The sequence below is a fragment of the Neodiprion virginianus genome, chromosome 4 (assembly GCF_021901495.1).
Source record: "Neodiprion virginianus isolate iyNeoVirg1 chromosome 4, iyNeoVirg1.1, whole genome shotgun sequence".
NCBI lineage: Eukaryota > Metazoa > Arthropoda > Insecta > Hymenoptera > Diprionidae > Neodiprion > Neodiprion virginianus.
Genome location: NC_060880.1, coordinates 1870711 through 1890529, shown reverse-complemented (window position 1 = coordinate 1890529; position 19819 = coordinate 1870711). Strand labels below are relative to the sequence as shown.

The 19819-nt window shown below is 42.5% G+C and overlaps 1 protein-coding gene across 4 annotated transcripts in view; it reads left to right on the top strand.

The window, feature by feature from the left end:
* Nucleotides 1-19819, top strand: part of LOC124303577 (nuclear hormone receptor E75-like) — a 143046-nt gene that overhangs the window by 78530 nt on the left and 44697 nt on the right. The window contains exon 1 of one of the 4 annotated variants that reach the window (XM_046760949.1): nt 12824-13142. The exons of the other annotated variants lie outside the window; for them this stretch is intronic. Coding sequence (XP_046616905.1) covers nt 13100-13142 — 43 coding nt within the window. The 5' untranslated portion in view covers nt 12824-13099. Of the gene's footprint in view, nt 1-12823; nt 13143-19819 lie in introns of those variants that run through there. 4 annotated transcript variants of the gene reach the window in all.

Genomic DNA, 19819 nt, shown 5'->3' with positions numbered 1-19819 from the left:
GTTCAAACAACATCCCGTAACCCGGATCGTAGATTACCAATTTATTTTCGCCATTTATTCAGATCTGATTTTGTATTAAATTTTACCGCGTCGTCGGAAGTAAACGTATCGAATTCCCTCCCGTGTACCATCGTACACTAGATTTATAAGCCGAAAAATATGAATTCAAACGATCCTTACGAACAAATCTATTTCCGCCCAACATGTTACCCAGGGTTGCTTGAACAAGGGTAGAGAAAGATTCCACTCCTCTCTTTCCGTTGGAAATTATTTTTGGCACGAGAAACGAGAATCGGACAAATTGCTACGATGCACGCGTGTATGCATGCACCTACGCGAAGGAGGCAAATAAATATCCGTGTGACACGCGTTACGCACTTACGTAAAGAGATACTGCAGCGGTGAAAGTGGGCGCTAACCGGACCGTGTCGCGATCACTCTCACCTTGTCTCTCCATTACGCGGCTATCCTCGACGGCAGGGGATCCCCTCTTTCTCGATTTCCTCTCGACGTATTATACTTTCTCCCTGGTCTCCTCCGACTACCTGTAGGTACGCGCAACCACATGCGTATATACGTATGTTTGTCACGGTAGCGCTTCTCTCTTATTTACTTTATTTCTTTCTTTCTTTCTTTCTTTCTTTACACGCACGTTCTTCTCCTCCCTGTTATCATCGTCATTATTATTGTTACTATTGTCATCATACTCCGCATCCCCTTTTTTGTCCATGGTGTTGCAGCATCAGGTGTCGTTTACTTCTCCTCTCTCTATCTCTCTCTTTCTTCTCACCTGCAACACCTTGCTCCGGCAACCTAGTTTCCTTAATGCTTTTGTATAGAATACCAAGCGTGTATCATCATCCTCATCGGAAACACTGACCTGCCCTCTTCGCGTACAACGAGTTTCTTTCTTTCTCCGCGCCCCTGCGCGAGACAGGTGTATATATATATATATATATATATAATGTAGAATTTTTGAGAGCATTACTTTTTCGTATCTTTCATTCGTTGTGTCTTTGCGCGCGCGCGCGCGCGTGTGTGTGTGTGTGGATGATTTTTTTTTTTTTACTTGTGTTTTACCCACTTTCGATATGCATATGCTATTATATATTATATTATGCGTAGATATCGCTTTAAGTGATCGTTCCGAAAACAGTTTCGGTTTTGATGTCAAGTTTACTTTCCGTTTTTACTTTTTCTTTTACTTACGTTTTGTTATTCTTAATTCGTTCGTATGTTTCGGCTCTTGGTCACTTTTTCATCATACGTTATAATCGCTTGCGCATGTACATATACATATAATGCGAATTACAAACACTCGAGATAAGATAAAAAAAACAAATTTTACCTCCCCGACATCTGTGTATCGGTGAGAAAAAAAAAAAAAAAAAAGAAAACAAATGGAGACTCGATTTTCTCTTGCAAATTTCGCTGCCGATTACTTTTGGGAATTCTGAGTTTACAGTGAGATTGTTTGTAAATAAAATTTTTGTCAACCGAGGTCGCGCGATTAATCATATCATAAAACCGACGATGATTTTAATTATCAACAATACGATTGACACAGCTCCGTTAGAAATAAATAACGAAAAGATGTTATATTCTTCGAGCATGATCGCTTCGAAATTTCCATTCCCACAGGCATCGAAATATCTGTCGATAATTCCGATCGACTACTTTCGAAGGTGCAGAAAAAACGTAAAATATAAAAAAAAAACGAGAAACTTGTCGTTCGAGGTCTTCTACGAACAAGTGGAGAAAATGAGGCTTCAACGTACAGCCAAGGGCGGCGGATGGGTAAACATCCCTGACCAAGGCGAATATCGTATCTCGGGGTGTCGCAGGCTCTCTTTTTTGGCCGGGTACATACATAACAGGAACGTCGTCGGCCGTTGAGATCTTACGTCACGACGACGACGACGACGGTTCATTTCGTGAAGCACCGTTCGACGTCGAAACGTGACTTGGTATTAGGTGGGGGGGGATAAAAAAAGACAAACAGATAGAGATAGAGAGAGAGAGAGAGAGAGAGAGAGAGAGAGGCCGCGCAGATATAGCGGTGAGTCGTCGTCGTCGTCGTCGTCGAGTTGTAGCTCTAGCTCTAGCTCTAGCCAGCGCATAGCCGCAGCTGAAAAGTCCGCCTAGCGGAGTGTCGAAATCATTGGGTATTTTCTAATTGCGTGACGCCGGCGACGGCTGGCGAAGTCTCGGACTAGCCAACGCTAACCTCAAAACCGAGGCGCGGGCAATGCCCTAGACTCGCGGCGGGCGCCTGGTGACCTCGATCCCTGGGAGGGCGCCCCGGGCGAGGCTAGTTCGTCGACTCGGTTATTCTCCTCCTCCTCCTAGCCTCGCGAGGGGCCCTCCTACTCCCCCCCCCCCCCCCTCCGACGCCGACGCCGACGCCGACGCCGAGCCGTTGGCTTCTTCGTTGGTTACGTACGTAGAGCTCTCTGGGCTTGTAGGTTTAACTCTCCTTGACGGTTGTTATACACTTGACGATAAACCGCGGGGCGTTTGGACGGAACGAAGATTATAATATTGCTCCTCGTCGTCGTCGCGCATGCGTCGATCGTGTGGAAGCTTTTATTTTCTTCTTTTTTCGTTTCTTTTTTTTTCTTTTTTTTTTTTTTTTTTTTGCCAAGGTGAATAACCCCCATCGAGGTCGAGAACGAACGAACCGCTATCGTCTGTATCAGGAGTTGACTTTGCTCTTATCAGTCAGTCACGAAGCTCACCCTTCGTTGATTAACTTCAAGTCGGTGTAACGACGGGAGATCGATCGATCGATTCGCGAAACTCTTTTTCAAGCGATATAATTACCTCGCGATCCGACACAGCGAGATTGTTTACTCAGCACCCTGGTTTGCGTGTGATAGGAAATATGAAAATCTCACCATGCGTTGGTCAGTATGCTACTCGTGAGTCACGGCTCACTGTGAATGGAAAGTAAAAGTCGTGAGTCGACTGTCCCTCTCTCCTTCTCGGCGTACCTACTATTTTACTCCGGCGAGGAGAGGAGAGGAGAGGAGGAAAGGCTTCATCACCTCTTCCCGGGTACCGGATGCCAACGAAAGCGAAAACACCTCTTAGAGCTGCTGGACCGATCTTACACGCCTCTGTACTTTCCTCCTTTTTATTCTCCTCTCATACTTAACGGGGTGCCCCGTGGTCGGTTTCGACGTTGACGTTTGTGTATCTAAATACCAAATTCCGCGTATCTCGAAAGCGAAAAAGGGCTTGCCAGCCATATTCTATACGATATTGATATTGCCACACGCTATTCTGAACGAAAGCACTCCGACACATTTTTACTTGACGTAGAAATAAAGAAATTATTGCATGAATTGTACGAATTTACTGTTGCAATTTCTTTAAGCAACTTATTCTTTTCCCTCTTCTTCTTCTTCTTCTTCTTCTCCATTCAAGATCAGTTGACTTTCCCTCTCGGTCATCATCTTCATTTTATCTTCCTGCAAGCTGTACGGAGTACCAATCCGCTGAATTTTGCAACTGCTGCGATTCGCCTGTCTTAAATTCAGAAAGGTGTATAGTAATCACGAAAATTGGGACTTTGTTGGAGGAATTTTGAAAACTGGGACACGAGTCCGTCGTCGCTTCGAACTATTCGCGGATAGGCAGGGTATATAGATTAGGGAGAAAGATTAAACCAGACGAGGGGTTGGCTTGAGCAGGGTTGACTCGACGTGGAACGCGGGAAACGGAAAACTCGAGGTCGCCGACCTTTGACCCGTAACTTCTAGCCGAGATACGTCCTCCCCCGTCGCTCCCTGCTACAGCTGTAACGCAACTAACCGACTCGTACATAATTTTATACATATATATGTCTATACGTTATATTATACACCGTAATACAGCTCCTTCAAATACCAAACTGTCACCGTTTCCTACTCCGGCGTATGATATACATATAATATTATACAATAGACCTGCGCGTGACTTCTCTCTGGTTACCTCTCGTTACCGCGACCCTTACAGCTTATTAGTTTGGAATTTCTCTTTACATTATCAATGGGGTAAATCTGCGAACGTAGGATAAATTTATTATTTTCTACAATTAATCGAAGCGATAGTCAATTTTTTTTTCCTCTCAAACGTTTTCAGATTCGTTAACTTTCGGAAACGGTACCGTTCAATTATTTTTATCGTCAGGGTGAAACGCAGCAATACCATGTGGTTTTAAGCTCCAAATTTGTATATTCAAGGTGCGCAACTTCTAGAGGTTTTCGTGTCGTAAAGGCTGCCCAATATTACCAAAATTTCGTGGGAAAACGTCGAAAAATGTTCAATTTTCCGAGAATTTTATTTTCACAAAATTCTCTCCAACGACAAAAAAGTTTTCGCACATTCGCGTTGCGGTACGATTTTCGTTACGGAATTAATCTTTTTCAATCCTTCGCCTACAAAGAGCCAATGAGACCCCGTGGGATGAGATTCGGCCCGAATTAGGGCCGAATTGATATCGTTGTCCACTTATCCGCCCGCCTGTCCGTGTACAATTATACGCGAATGTGTGTACACACGTGGTAGGATGCGTTTACGGAGAATATCGTACGTAGGCGATGCTCGTCGCATCGGCGAGCGTTGGTCTCGCCGCCAGAGGGGCGGGAGGGCGTTTCGGTGTGTACCGCGAAAATAGCTGCGGCTCGCGGGGGAATCGGAGCTGACCTCGTTAGCCGGAGTGGCAGCTTCCCGGGGTGAACGACCTCGCTCTCGCAACCCCCCGACGCAGGCGCTCGACGGCCGACAACCCCGAGAGAGATATCTTTCCGCTCCCGGCCCAGCCTCGAAACCTTCCCCGTTTCCACCTTCGCGTCCTAATTAGGCCCAGTCCTGGCTGACTACACCCCCTGCCGCCCCCCTAACGCTCCGGCAATCCCGAATATGTCAGCCCGGCCGTGCCGAGGTTCTTGTTTCGTCGGCGATCGATTATACGTGTTGTTATATGGTATATTTTCTTCGGCTAACCGATGGGGATGATCGTTTCGGTGCGATTTTAAACATCCCTATCCTACCCACGTGATTTCAGCGATCGGGAAATGTTTTTGAAATTAAATTCATTCCGCTTGAACGATCTTGAAAATAAACGCAAGATTGTAAAAAGTCAGCGAAAAAAAAAAAAACAAAATACGTTCCACGTATCATTGTACAGATATGATGAATAATAATGTCGCGTATTATTTGTTTTACGTACAATGTTTTTCGACGCGGCTGTTTTGTAAATATACGCTGAATGTAGTAATATAATAAATTGATAAGATGAGAAAACACGATAGTACATATTTACGTGCGCACGCGTATGAATATATATATTTTACCAAGCATTCTACACGTACGTTAAATCTGCGCTATAGATAGCGTGGTTCTTATCAAAATGTTTATACATACACGCACGTTTCGGTTGATCTCGAGTACCGACTTCCGCCCACGCGATATTTACAAGCAATAATGATTTTCAAATTTATTAACAGTCGTATCGGATCTTTCCCCTTCAGTCCCTCCTCACACCCTTAATGTGACTGCACCGTCACGGTTATAAACGTTATCATTTGTATCTACTACGCAGACGGTTACGAAAACATATGTATGCGCAAAGTTTCGCTTTGTTTAAAAGATCAAGTATGTAGAATTTGTCGTACAGGCGAGAAAAATATAAAAACCTTTCGACAAAACTGTTTAGTTCCGAAGTCATAACTCACTGGAAATAACCTTTGGCGAATTTTATTTCTTCGTTCTTGTGTATTTCTTGCACCCTTGTAGAAGAAAATTTTGAAGAAATAAAAAAAAAAAATTCCAGCAAACGCGTTCCACCGACTTTGAATAATTGCTTGACAGTGAATGATTTCTGGTTCGAGAAAAAAAAAAATAAATAAATAAATAAAAACGAAACGTTTGCCTTCGTCTATAACCTTTTTTCCATACCTGTGTAGAAAAAAAGAAGAAGAAAAAAAAAACAAACACAAACCGAAATGTTTTACCGTTTTTTATATTCCTAAATCCCGACACCCGCGTCCGTCCAATCCTTTGAGTCTAATCCTTTACCGGACTTTTTACAACGCGTCCCCGAGTTTGCGAACGAACTCCGCTGTGCAATTGACTTACAATTGAAAAGGAGGGACAATTTTCCCAGCGGTAGAATGACGGAGTAAAATATCTCTAAATAAACACCCTCCGAGTCGTTTGCGTCGTTGGCTTCTTGACTTACCCTTTTTATTTTATTATATATATTGCACTACCCTCTTCTTACCCTTTTTTCGCATCCGAGTTTTTAAACAGCGGAATAACCCGTTTTACACGTTTCCAAAACAATGTTTCGTAGCCGTTGGGATGTACGTACAGTTAAGGGTTGCGGATTCATGCCGGTTGTATAATTTTGGTTGTAAAAAAATTCCGACGACATTTTCACGCTTCTCTCAATCTTCCGCACAGCATTTTATTTTTTTTACACAAACCAGACCTTCCCTCAAGTATCGTTTCAACCCTTCATGGGATTTATGCGCTATTTGTATTACACCCCCGCGAATCCGCTGAGAGTAGCGTTTCTTTTTTTTTCTTTTTTCAACCTTTAATCGCAAACAATTACCCAGGCTCCGGCTTCACTATCCTAAATATATTTTATACACGCCTAATTGACAATCACACACGTATATTTCATATTCTGTTTTGTATTCTTTTATCTTTCTCTCGCTTTATTCTACTTCGCACATGTTGCATCCGTTACACTTGACACATCTACTTCTATTAAAATAGTACGTACATACATATTTAACGAGTGTGCAGATATTGCAGAAATAGAAAAAAGAAAAACAAATCTTTGATGACATGTAGCATATCCAAACCCGTATCAACCATAAAAAATTTTTCTCCTTTTCATTTATTTATACATAACCTCTGCCAGTTATTATTCGGACTGTGAGATTCGCAGAAGGCGTTTAACGTGACTTAAGCGTTATACTCGCTGTCTTTGTAAAGAAGGTATACACGTATAATATTTTAATCTCGCACCGTATATAAATATATATGTATGTGTACAAGTTACTTTCTGCTGCACAACGACGCGCGTTACGAAATTCTTCTGTATACGTGTTATAAAAAATGGTAGAGAGAGAGAGAATTTAGTGTAATACGTAGATACGTGTTTACACGTACAGAGTAGGCACCTGTATAATAATATAACATGTACAGACGAAGAGTACGCGATTGGGATATAGCCGTAATACGAGTGTATGTAGGCCTTTCGCATTGGCTGGAATGGGGGGAAGACGTGTCATTGACCCTGAGTTTAAGAAAATTGGGCCTCCTTGACAGCGGGATATTGCCTCACGATTCCACGAGACACGACGACGTTGCGAAAGCTACGCGCCAGTGGTGCTCGCGCCCATTTTACGACCAATCTCTTACGATAATTCCGGTGAATTGTCATATTTTCTCCTTCATCAATCTCAACAATTTTTTTACCCCTGGTTTTAAAATCGTCAACATCTTCACCCATATTTTCCTTAACCGTTGTTATACGTATCTTGTAAATTCTCTGTCTTTGGTGTAACACATATATATATATATACATGTGCTTATGTATTTAAATATGTATATTATACCTCAGGCAAATCAGTCGTTTGCGCAACACTTCCAGCGTAGTGTCGTTAGATTTATTTTATAACCCGTTGCATACGTATAATATAAGTATATACATATATATATATATATATTATAATATATACATTCGTGTATGTATACTTGTGCTCGCGATAAGCCTATCGTACGCAGATGAAGACATATATTATGATCGTACGTATTCGCTCAATGAGCTGTCGGTTGGTTGAAATTTTGTCTTTATTTAAAATTATTTTTATGCTTGATATCGGTCGAAGACAGATCAGATGTGCGGGTGAAGCGTGAGATAAGCTGTTCGAATGAAATTCTGTCTCTTTTTATTATTGATACAGTAATGACTATATCGGAAATAACAGTAACGATATTGCAAAATCTATATACATAAATTCAAATCTCTGTCGTCTCTTTTTTTTGTATCGACGACGAAAGAAAAAGAAATGGTAAAGCACGAGTTGAAAAAAAGAATTATTTGGGACAGTAGTAAAAATTGTACAACATCGACCGTCTTTCGTGTACAGTCGATTCTGCTCCAAGGACTGCGACTACCTTCTGCCTTCGCTCCCAGCAGCCAACCCCCCAAAGCAACCCTCCCGAACAGTCGCGGGTCGCGAGTCCGTCGAACTTACCCGAGTGACCCTTAACCCGGTCAACTCTAGGTTATAACTCCACCCTCCTCCCCGCCCTTCGCCCTACCGACGCAGATACTGACGTGCATGAATATATATATACATACATACTATATGCATACGAATCGCGTAGGTATACGTATGGCAGGGTATAATAGACATTTACAGGCTAACCTATTTCCGTTTATATCTTCGATTCCCAGGTGCAACCGGCACCTACGTACCTATGCATTTGTCCATTACTTTTTGCAACGTTTCTCTTTCCTCTTTTTCATACGTACGTAGCACGATTTTTGCTGTACTGATTTGGATATCATCGTATAATTTTAGAAGTATAACTCTGCAGCTTACCGCGTTTTTTTTTTCTCTTCTTTTTGATTTCTCTACGAAAGAAAATCGAACATGTTGTCAAGTCGACTGCAGAAATTTAACTATTAAGCTTCTTTGTCCTTTTTTTTAATATTCTTACGTTCAATCTTCTTAACTCTCGCATATGTCCCGAAATTTAGTAATCTTTGCGGGATGTTTGATCTGAGAGAATTTTCTCATTCTGTTTTCGACAACTGCTGCTGCTCGTGTGCGTTCTGCAATACGTTAAACCGTTTTTATACTATACATATTTACGTGACGTATATATCTGTTATTAACGTACAATAGCGCGAAAGTTTGCGCATCGTTATATTTTAGTTTGAATGTTTTTTGCTCTTTTTTTCTTTTTTTACATCACCGTCGTTACGTACACGATATCGCGTACAGTGTTACGTGCGGTGAGAAATTAGAGGGGAAAAAAGTGATCTAACAATAATCACGGGCATTCGAATTGCGTGTAGGTATGATATGTATGCCGTTTAAGGAGTTGTGTATGTATATCGAAAATTTCAAAACAATTCCTACAGTATATTATACATATTATATGTACGTACGCAGGGTGTGTTATATTGCTGTTTGAAATTACAAGGCATATAATGGATAATCGCTCACCCACTATACCATCTAGAATTACGCGATTTTGTAACATGCACGCGGTCTTGTGTGTGCACCTTGCAAAACTTTCACTAACTTTCCATCTAATCGGCCTAGGTTATATATGTATGTATATATATATATATATATTAAAAAACATGTGCAGTCCCAGTCGAAGACCGCGGCGTTCGATAATGATAATTCAGTAGTCGGCCGTTGATTTCCTTTCACTATTTTAAATTGTCAATTTACTCTCGCACTGCATCAAGCGTTCGCTTTTTCGGACGAATTTTTGTAGATTTGATATCAACGATCGGAGCAAAAACCGATTAAACAATTTGGAATGCAAAGTTTGAGGAATAAGGTGTAGAATAATACTTTGTAAACACGTATGTGTAACATATACCTACGTATATAACGTAAGGAGTGAAGGCTCGACGAGCTTTCACTTCTTGTCGCTAAGCTGCTGCAGCAGTTGCGAACGAAAGTGTCTAAATATAAATATATTTATCCATACCTGTGTCTCGTGACATTCCAATCGTATACCTACCGTCAATGTTCAGTGAACACTTGCGTGCAAGATGTATGCACATATACCGCAGGCGTGGCGTATGCGCGAAGATACCTTGCAAAGAAATGAAATTGATAAACATTTCGGACATATCATTGATTCGACAAACAATTTCCCGGAGCAGTGATTCAACGAATGAATCGTCATCGCTCTATTCTTATATCGATCAATTTACGTTCCGATCGAAGTATCGGCGGAAAATAAACGCAACAGCAATTATTTAAACAAAGTAAAAAATAAACAACAAATAATTTGTCGTTCGTATTGTCACGTGTGTATCAAAATAAGATGAAGGAAAGAAAGAAAGCGAGAGAGAAAGAGAGAAAAATCGCTTGCGCAAATCGGGGTTGACGGTGTGCGGTGCTCCAAAGCCGTCTTTTAAAAGTTAGAATTCTATTCCGAGTTACATAAAGGCAGACAGACGTCAGTTTGTACCTACGCGTTTGCAGCAACGAGTCAGGCGCGCGGTTTCGACATCGCGGTTCGTTCGTTCACCGGGTTCTCCTGCGGGTCTCTTTCCCAACCGAATTTCAAATCACAGGCTAGAATCACCTCGGCCTGCCTCGCCGCACCTCCTCCTCCTCCTCCTCGTCATCATCATCATCATCGCGACGATCGTCATCCTACATATACGGTAGAACCCAACCCTTCTTCGAACGAATTCATTTAAAACGCAGCTGTCTTTTACTTACACTTTACGTATAACGGTACGTAATCTCGGCTCGTCGAATTTTACGTTCAAGGAATTTTCCGAAGAAAGTACTAGAAAATAAAACGACTTTTACGCGTGTAGTAACTGATTACGGTATAGCAGGTCACAAATAACGATGCGTAGTGCGAAAGATTTTGCGCGAAATTTAAGAATGAAAATATTCACGTGTGATGGCGGAAACTAATGAAAGGAAAATGATGAAAAAAATAAATTAAACGCGATTATAGAATCGAAATTCGTAAATTATTCTACTACAATGCAGAGACTTGGCAGGTAAACGGGATTGATTGCCGGTTGATTGATTTTGAGATTGGAGAATAGAGCGGGATTTAAATGGGAAATTGGTATAAAACGAAGGGCGAAGGAGAGAAGGCTGCGGGTGCTGGTTCTCGGTTCACGGTAACGCAGGGAAACAGAGCGTGTCACGTGCAATATTTGTTGCTTGTTAATATACATGCATATATCAGCCATTAGGTGTATGTATAAGTGTGCGATCAACGCCCGTTCCCTTGGACGTTTCGTCGCCGAGGCACACAATGGCGACGATTGTAGAGATCTTTCTTTTTTTACTCCCATCTAAGACTGTATAACGGCGGAACTACATACGTACAACAACGAAGCAATTGTTGAGAAATCAGTTAGAAAATCAAAAATAAAAATAAAAAATAAATCAACAAATAAAAAGCGATCAGAGAATCGCATTGGATCAGTTGTTTCGTCTAATTCTAGCGCAGTTTCATATCGTTTCTGTACCACTTCATTTTTTATTTTCGATTAGTGCTCTCGCATCATTCGATACAGAATTCGAGAAAAATCGAGGATCTTGACATGCTTTTTTTTTACGTTGTTGACACCGTCTTTTTATCTATTTTTTTTTTTAACAATTCTATTTTTATCTAGTTGCAAATCGACCCTCTCGTTAAAAATCGCGACAAAATTTACGAATTCGCCTATTACCGTATGTGACAATTGTTATGTTTAACAACTATCGGCAGAAAATTAGAGATATATAGTCTACGGGGATGTTGCGCTGGTTCGCGGAGGGCGTGGAGGGAGGCGGCGGCGGCGCATGCGTCGGTAATTCTCAAGGCCTTGCCGAGGCATTAGCTGCTGTTTGAGTTCGCTGTTTGTCCTACTTTCAACGTACCCGCGGTCAACGACCCGCTATGCCAAGTGGGTGAGAGAAGGATCGAGCAAACGCGAGCCCAAGGTGGCCATCCCCCCCCACCCTCACCGCCGCCACTCAACGCGTCGAAATCTACACCGACCAACCAGCACAGAGATAACCGCAAAAGTTCGGCCGCGTTCCGCGAGCGGCGCCAGTAATCATTCGCGAATTCGCGAGGTGAGCGATTCGCGCCGGCGTATTTAAACGCAGCGTTGCGAGAGAACGCGAGACGCTGTCTGTTCGCGGCTACGTCGGTACGGTAGGAAATCATTCTGAAATACTTGGGACGTACGTACGTACAGGTGGACGGACGTCGGTATCGCAGCTCACTCGCGGTAAAGACGCGAGGATTAGTGATAACGACGCGACACGGTTAACGGTTATTTATTGTACGCGATCGCGTTGATGGTTTTCAGTTTTTCCTGGGTGGAAAATTTGGTATTTGAATGTTTTTATCTGGTTGTTTAATTATGTTTGTGAGGGAAAATTTTCGTAAGCATTGTTTAATGTATTTTTATTTTCATTTTTTGTTACAGGTAAGTTCGCAATACGAATGTGTGCGTGCAGATTAAGAACGTCTTTCGATACGTACGGAGTACGTGCGTCTGATACCGCAGTGAAATTCTGGAAAATCAACGAAGAGTGAGTTGAAAACAAATTATAACTGTACGCGGTGTACCGTATGTAGATATACCTGTAAGAACGGCGTATATTTGTAAACCAACGTACAACGGAAGGTTGAAAAATTGAACAATCCATCCGATTATAATTTCGACCTTCTCGAAATGTTATTTTTCACCACTGTAAGAATTCCCGGTTAGATTTATTAATACACGATCGACCTTGCCGAAACATACCGATGTACGTATAGGTATGCACACACGTATACATATAGAACGTGGGTGATTTTCTGAGGAAAATGAAGAAAAATAAATATAAAATGGCCGCGAGAATAAGGGGGGCAAGCGGCGCCGGCGCAAACAGGGAAAGCTCTTCCCCCGCGGTTTTCCTCTCCTGTCCTTTTCTCCTCTTCGCCTCCTCTCTCTCTCTCTCTCTCTCTCTCTCTTTTCCCCCTTCGCACAGGGGTTCGAGACCCCGTCCTCTGGCGCGAAGCGCTACCCAGTGTCATCCGCGACCTGGGTTTGTCAAGTTTATGGTCCGCGAGTCAGTTCGCGAAAGCAGCCGCAACCGCGTGACTCATCCACCGTATTTACGTGTCACTACGGATGGCCGAATAGGCGACGGAGAGCCTTGATCGGTACCGGATAACGAGCATCGATTCTCCGGGTATTCACAGAGCCGCGGAGACTTACGGCCGTTCCGTACCGGCTCGCCAGTGACGCGGGTTTTTCCCCGTCAAATACGGCCGAGCCGCTGATTCAGACCGACGACGATATCGGCTACCGCAGGATAAAACCGATGCGATGATAACACGACGCGACTTCGACCGAAATAAAAACGGAAGAGGTTAGTCTTTATGGACCCGGTTTTATGCCAACACGGATTAACGCGTATTGCGTGTTTACAATTTTTCATGCGCTCTGAACGAGTCCGTTATTCATAACGCACGTTACTCTCTCATTAACTCATTTTTTTCTTCTTTGTGTATATTTGTGCGTACGTTTTATTGCGAACAGTTTCGTACGATATGTGCTTTTCATTTCTGTCAATTTTCACCGCTCGAATATTATCATTGACTTTGAGAGATGCGGGTTGAAAAGTTTGTCTTTTAATCAACGATACACTAAAATTGCGTTAAAAAAAATTTTTACACAAGAAAGAATGGAAATTGCGCGGGCAGCTTTTAGCATAAATCCCTGTTTATCCCTGTTGAGGAGAGGGACTACCCGAGGGATTGTTTGGCATTGAAACGGGGCGTTATCGATTTCCGGGACTACTGCTCACGTGCTCCCCCCTCCCCCTCCGAACCGTTTGGCATTGACATTGCCGTCTGTCCGAGAGAGACAGAGAGAGAATAGGAGAGGAGTGGAATGAAGGGTGGGAACTGGTCAGCTAACTGACGAACGGGTTGCGGCGCCGTTTCGCAAATGCGGGAATTTGACGAAACCGCACTGATTTTTCCTCCTCCTCCTCCTCCTCCTCCTCCTCCTTGTATCGTTCCCCTTCGTTTCGTCTGGCCGCGTTTTACCCTCGCGGTTATTACGATTAGTTTACACGTATGTTCGTATACGTCTGTAACGTAACTCTACACACCGTTGGCTAACCGCGAGTTTAACAGTTCGCCGCTAGATCGCGCGTTGTACTCTTATACAGTGTATTTTATACGTTACATTTGCGTTGTATATGTATATTATATACATACCAATTTTAAAGAGGTAAAAATGTTATTTGGATCACGCTGTTACGATTTGATGCAATTATTATACAGATTAATTTGAGGAAGATGTTACAACAGGTTGCAACTCGGGTATAATAATAGACGCAGTGAACTTGCTCAAGGATACAGCTTCAAGCTTACAAACATACAACCTAATTGTAAGCAAAATGCGTCACCCTTAAACAAATAAATCATATTATACGTCTACGCTTGAAACATTTTCACCAACAGCGTTGCTAAAATTTTTTGTTCTCGTGAAAATTATAAACTTGGCACGAGGTTTCTTCCACGTTTTGATAACGTTTTTCTTTCGACCAACGGTAAAGATTTATTTTTTCCCCCCCATTCATAATATCTCTTAGCACGGGTAATCACTCTTCTTGTATTTAATTTTCTGAAACATCAACGAAATTGTTTTCGAAATCGGAGCGGGGGATGGAGGGATTAGAGAGCCCCGTGTATGTTTTATTACGGCGAGAGGTCGCGAGTGTAGAATGTCGGAGAAACGAAAATTGGTTTTCCGCAATCGAGGCCAGCGATGTAGAAGTAAGGCGGCACCTAGGTGCGTAATACGCATTTACGAATACCTGGCAGAGGATAATCACGCCTACGCTCTCGTGCATCGTGTTGCAACGATTTACCGCTCATAGTCTCACGGCCAGGCGATCTGACCGGGCGGCCGTTTCTTCTGGGCCCGACGCCGCTCTCGCGAATGGGGTCTACGTCCGCTATCGGGGCCTCAGGGCCGCGAGCGCTGGCCCCCCACCCACCCCCTCCCTGTCCTCGAATCGGGTGAACTCGCGCGAAAATCTCTGCGTGTGTGTGTTTAGCGTATACGTGTAAATGTAAATTATGTACACATATACACACACGGACGTATCGTCAACCGTAATATCTGAGTGGAAGAAAATTGTGGGGCTTGAGAAAAAAACAAAAAAAATAGAGGAGATGAAACAACATTTGTGAAAGAGAAAGAGAAAGAGAAAGAGAAGGAAAGCCGTCCGAGATTCGATGGTGTAACTTTTATACATACGTCGTCGAGTCTCGAGTGATGTGCAGTTAGTTGACTTGGACGAGAAAGAAAGTGCTTTCACCATTTCTCCTTCTATACGCGAGCCGCCTCCTCTTATCCCTACCTCTCCTTTCTTCATTCTCTTTCTCTTTCTCTTTCTCTTTCACCCGCGACCGATACCACGTATATTTATATATACATATATATACATGTAGAGAGAGAGAGAAAGAAAGAGAGATGTATATATATATATAGATACCGGCTGACTGCTTTTACTCTCTGCAGCGTCTGTGCGGCTGGAGAAAGCTGAGAAAACAAGGAACCCCCGCTATCGAGTCGCGTACAATTCACAGCTTTACGTACAATTTTCTGTTTCGGTCTTAAAAAAGTCTATTATTATTATTATTATTTTCATTGTTAGGTATATTTAGCGTGATACGGTATGAAAATACGGGTCATTTGTACCGAACGAATATTGATCATGGCTCTTGTACTCCCCGTAATTCTTTGGCTCGTTCTTCACCACGTGTAACTATATATGAAAATGATTAGGAGGATTACGCGGATAGGCGGTAAGAATTCGTACGCATCGGGCAAACATATCTCTAATCATTCGCTCCGCGTTCGCCGAGTGGACGCAACGTTTTACTCGCACCGTATAATCCACCAACGCTGTAAACACGGCCGACGTAAAGAGTTGAACGAAATTTGTCCTATATAACTCTTTTGTCTCGGAGTTGGGTGTTGCACGGGTTCCTTTTTAAATTTTTTTTTTTTCCTCTTTCTTTTACCAAAGTACTTTACAATCCGACCAGAGTAGACTCGTCGAGTAAACGATTTCGGCACCGGCTACTCGTTGCCTCCACCGACGGATATTTCGTCATCGGGCATGCAAGGTAGACGCATAGGTAGGTAATTGGCTTGTACCAATCGCTGTTCGGAGAGCTGAGCTTGCTCAGAGTTACGTGGCCGAGCTGAGAGAACTCCGAGAGAGTCTCTTGCTTAACACACATCTCCGTCGTTGTCGTCGACCGTCCTGGATCTCGGACGCTAACCCCGTCGTCGTCGTCCGTACAGAGATTCAAGGCCGATCAACTCTCGGCTCTTACTTTCACGCGCTGCAACCACCAGCCAACGCACTCGTATGTCATACCCCTCCTCTCTTTCTGCATATCTCCGTTGTCTTCTTTCATCTCGGTTTCTCTCGCTCGACCGCAATATTTTACATTTTACACAGAATTCGTAGTTTGAAACCATGTTTTTTTGTTTTTTTTTGTTTTTTTTTTTTTTTTCACCGCACTTCTCACTCGTCCTCAATTTTCCCATTCCTATTTTTCATATTGATCGAAGAAGATTCGATAACCGAGAGTATATTCATTGTCTGCCTGTGTTCGTATGCACATGTATTTGTACATGCAGATATTGGATAGGTTTAATGGGTGTAAAGGAGTGTTGCGACGGCTCGTGTTTTATCTCTCTAGAACAATAAACTCAACCAGGTCGTGTCTACGACCGGTTGGCCTTGCCGTGCTCCGTGGACCGAGACACACCGGCTTGCAAAATCATCGTTCGAATTAATTCCCCCGATCGGCGTTATTGTATCGCGCCAGGTAGATTATATACCTACGGGCACTGTACTCGGCTGTATAGATTATCATTGTTGTCGTTGTTGGTATTATTGTTAATATTATTATTGTACATACACCTATATCTATAAAAACTTTCGCAATTCGATCGTTGAAGTCTCCCTACGTAATAAATGCGGTGTAGTTTGTTCGGAAAATTACTTTGTACTTTGTACGTTGTACGAAATTCATTTTTTTTTTTTTTTTCAAACATAAACAAGTACGTACCTACTCGAGATCGAATCAAGTGCAATTAATCGTAAGTACGATGCGAAGAAAATCGTCGTTGCGTAAAATAAAACGATACTCGGTGTCCCTGTATCTAAGGTTGCACGCCCGTTTGAACCGTATAGATTCTAGGACACGTCAATTGTTGTGACACGTTTAAAAAATTTTTCGAGGTCGTTAACCTCGTGTCAATTAGTAAAATCGGCCGGCTGATGAGCTTATGTCCACACATACGTTATGACCCATTTTTGTTTCTATCTATTTCAGTGTCGTTACAACGACCTCTTACATCCATTTCCTTCACATTGTTGTGAACTGTTTTACCTCGTACGTACACATTGACAAAAAATTTATTAGGTACCAACACGCACGTATATAGTAAAAAAAACATACAAACACAAGGTCTTTATAGTATCCGATGTAAGAGACTCAGTCTCGTGGTTATTAGTACAGGGCGTATTATTATCGAATCTTGCCACGATTCTCAAGAACAAATCGTTCGTTCCTCTTTCTGTAACCCACACATGTATACCACACCTGTAACACACTTCATGTATGCTACATACATATATATATATATATATATATATATATAGGAACGGTCGTATACACGCGAACGGTTGGAAATATTATAACGGTAGATAATTCCCGGGGTTCAACTCGCGGGTGTTCTTCTTCTTTTATCGCGGTCTCTGGGAACAAACGCGAACAAACGCAAACCGAGGCTTGCGCTACGTTAAAGGACAACTGACTTCCGGTCCGACCTCCCCCTGGATTCCATCAATAGTTTTGCCTACCAGGAGATGATGCATCCGTCCTAATTGTACCCCTTAATGAATTACAATGAAATTCAACGAAGCTCGGTGTCCTGCAACAAGGCCCATCCCGATCTTTAACCTCCCGGGCATCCGCGCGCGTCTGTGTGTGTGTGTGATTTTGTTAATACGATTCTAATTAGGAATTTGTTTGGTATGTAATAACTACTTGTGTATTACAGACTAAACGTATGTACGTATGCTTAAAACATGCGAGCTTAATTTCTCTCTCTCACTCTCTCTCTCTCTTTCACCGGAGTGGAGTCGTGGCGCGCGTTAGCGTTGATAAAGTTCATTGGTCAGGGGTCGTCACTTCCTCAAACGGATGTATAAATACACTCTTGTTTCGATGACGTTGCTCGGTGTAATACAAATTACCAAATTAAAATCGTCCGTTCTTTACGCTTCGCGTTATCATTACACGTAGGTAGGTAGGTAGGTAGGAAACCTATCTTTGCATGTATCGTCGTTCTTCCATGCCGTACGCGTATCGTATCGCATCGCATCGCACCGCAGAGTGCGGAGTGGCGGGTGGAAAAAAAATTGACGAGAGTTTTTTTACTTTGTCAGCACGCGTTATATTCCGATCGCTTCGCAAGCTATTTCGTCTATTCTAACATTATTTTTTTTCATCAAAAAAGCACTGAATTTAAATGTGTTATTTGTTAAAATCTTGCCGGTCGTTGATCCCTGGCCCATTTATTCGGCTCGACGAACCTTTTCTCATCGCCGATTGGCTTGTTCCATCCACATAGGCGCCTAATCACTTTTCACCGTCGCGCTGCCTGCACAATTTCTTGTTGTTCAGAGATCACCGATTATACCATAGGTATATTGTATCGATCAATCGTCGACGTCGCGTGTTTTATTTTTTTTTTTGACTATAATTATTATTAATACGCCATGTCTAATTAAAAAAATCGTAATATCTGCTCGCGTCATATTGTACCTTCTAGTCGATAAAATCGCGGACAAAATATAAGACGGGTGGGAATAATTCGTATACGAAGGTAATGTGGAGAGATTGGTCGGTTGATTGATTAATTTTATTATGCCGTTGCAAGACTTTTGGAAAAAAAAAGAAAAATACAGGAATAGTAATAAAAAAATTAAAAAATGAACACAACGGTACTGTAAAGTGGAAAATTACACAGATACAATTAACCCTGATAGGTCAATCTGGGTGAATTTCACCCTAAACATTTTTAAAACTCTTCGTAGAATTCGGAAATAGACTTTCCTAGTTTTTCTTGCTCGAAATCAATTCTGCGAAACGAAAACTTTTTTTTCGTCCGTCTTATCTCTTAACTTTGCCGATACTTTTCAACGTTTGAACAATCAATTTTGTTTAGAAAAACTGAGAAAGCTTTTTCCGCGATCCTCGAACATTACCCAGAAATTTTATTTAGATTCTTAGAACTCATCGTCAAAGCAGGATATCACTTTTTTCGAGCTCGGATGAATTTCACCCTCGGTATGACCGTTACGCGATTCCGCTTAGGTGCGACCAGTTACGGCTGACAATTAAAATCGCACGAATCGCAGACCAATTAGAATCTGATAAGTGATAGAAAAAAAAATGTCGTTTCAGGGTGAAGTCCTTGCAGGGGCGTCCGTGTTATCCGGTATTACAAACGTGAGAAGACAGAGAGTCCTGCTGCGAAGTCCGCGTTCGGATCGCCGGGTTCCCGTTACTCGGTTATCCTTGGACTTCTAGAATATACGCGGATGTGTACTTGGGTGAATGTGTATCGGTGCACGGTGCAACACATACCCATTGCACGTTACACGTACATGCTTGCGGTGCACGACCGAAGGATGGATGAACCGAGTGAACCATATCACGTGCTCAAAGTCACTTTGCCCCGGGGTTGAGTGACCCGGGAATCGCCCCACCTCCTCCTCCTCCTCCGTTTATTCTTCTTCGCCTTCTTACTCTCTCTCTCTCTCTCTCTCTCGATCACGATTCTCGTCCACCACCTGGATTTTCGTACCGTCGAGATTCTTCGTTCCTTTTCTGCCAATTTTTTTCATTTCTCTTTTTTGTCTTCGTCAAGGCTACCGAAACTTTTACCAAATCGTTCCTTTCGTTTGCGAGCGAAAATGTATATTTATATACATATATA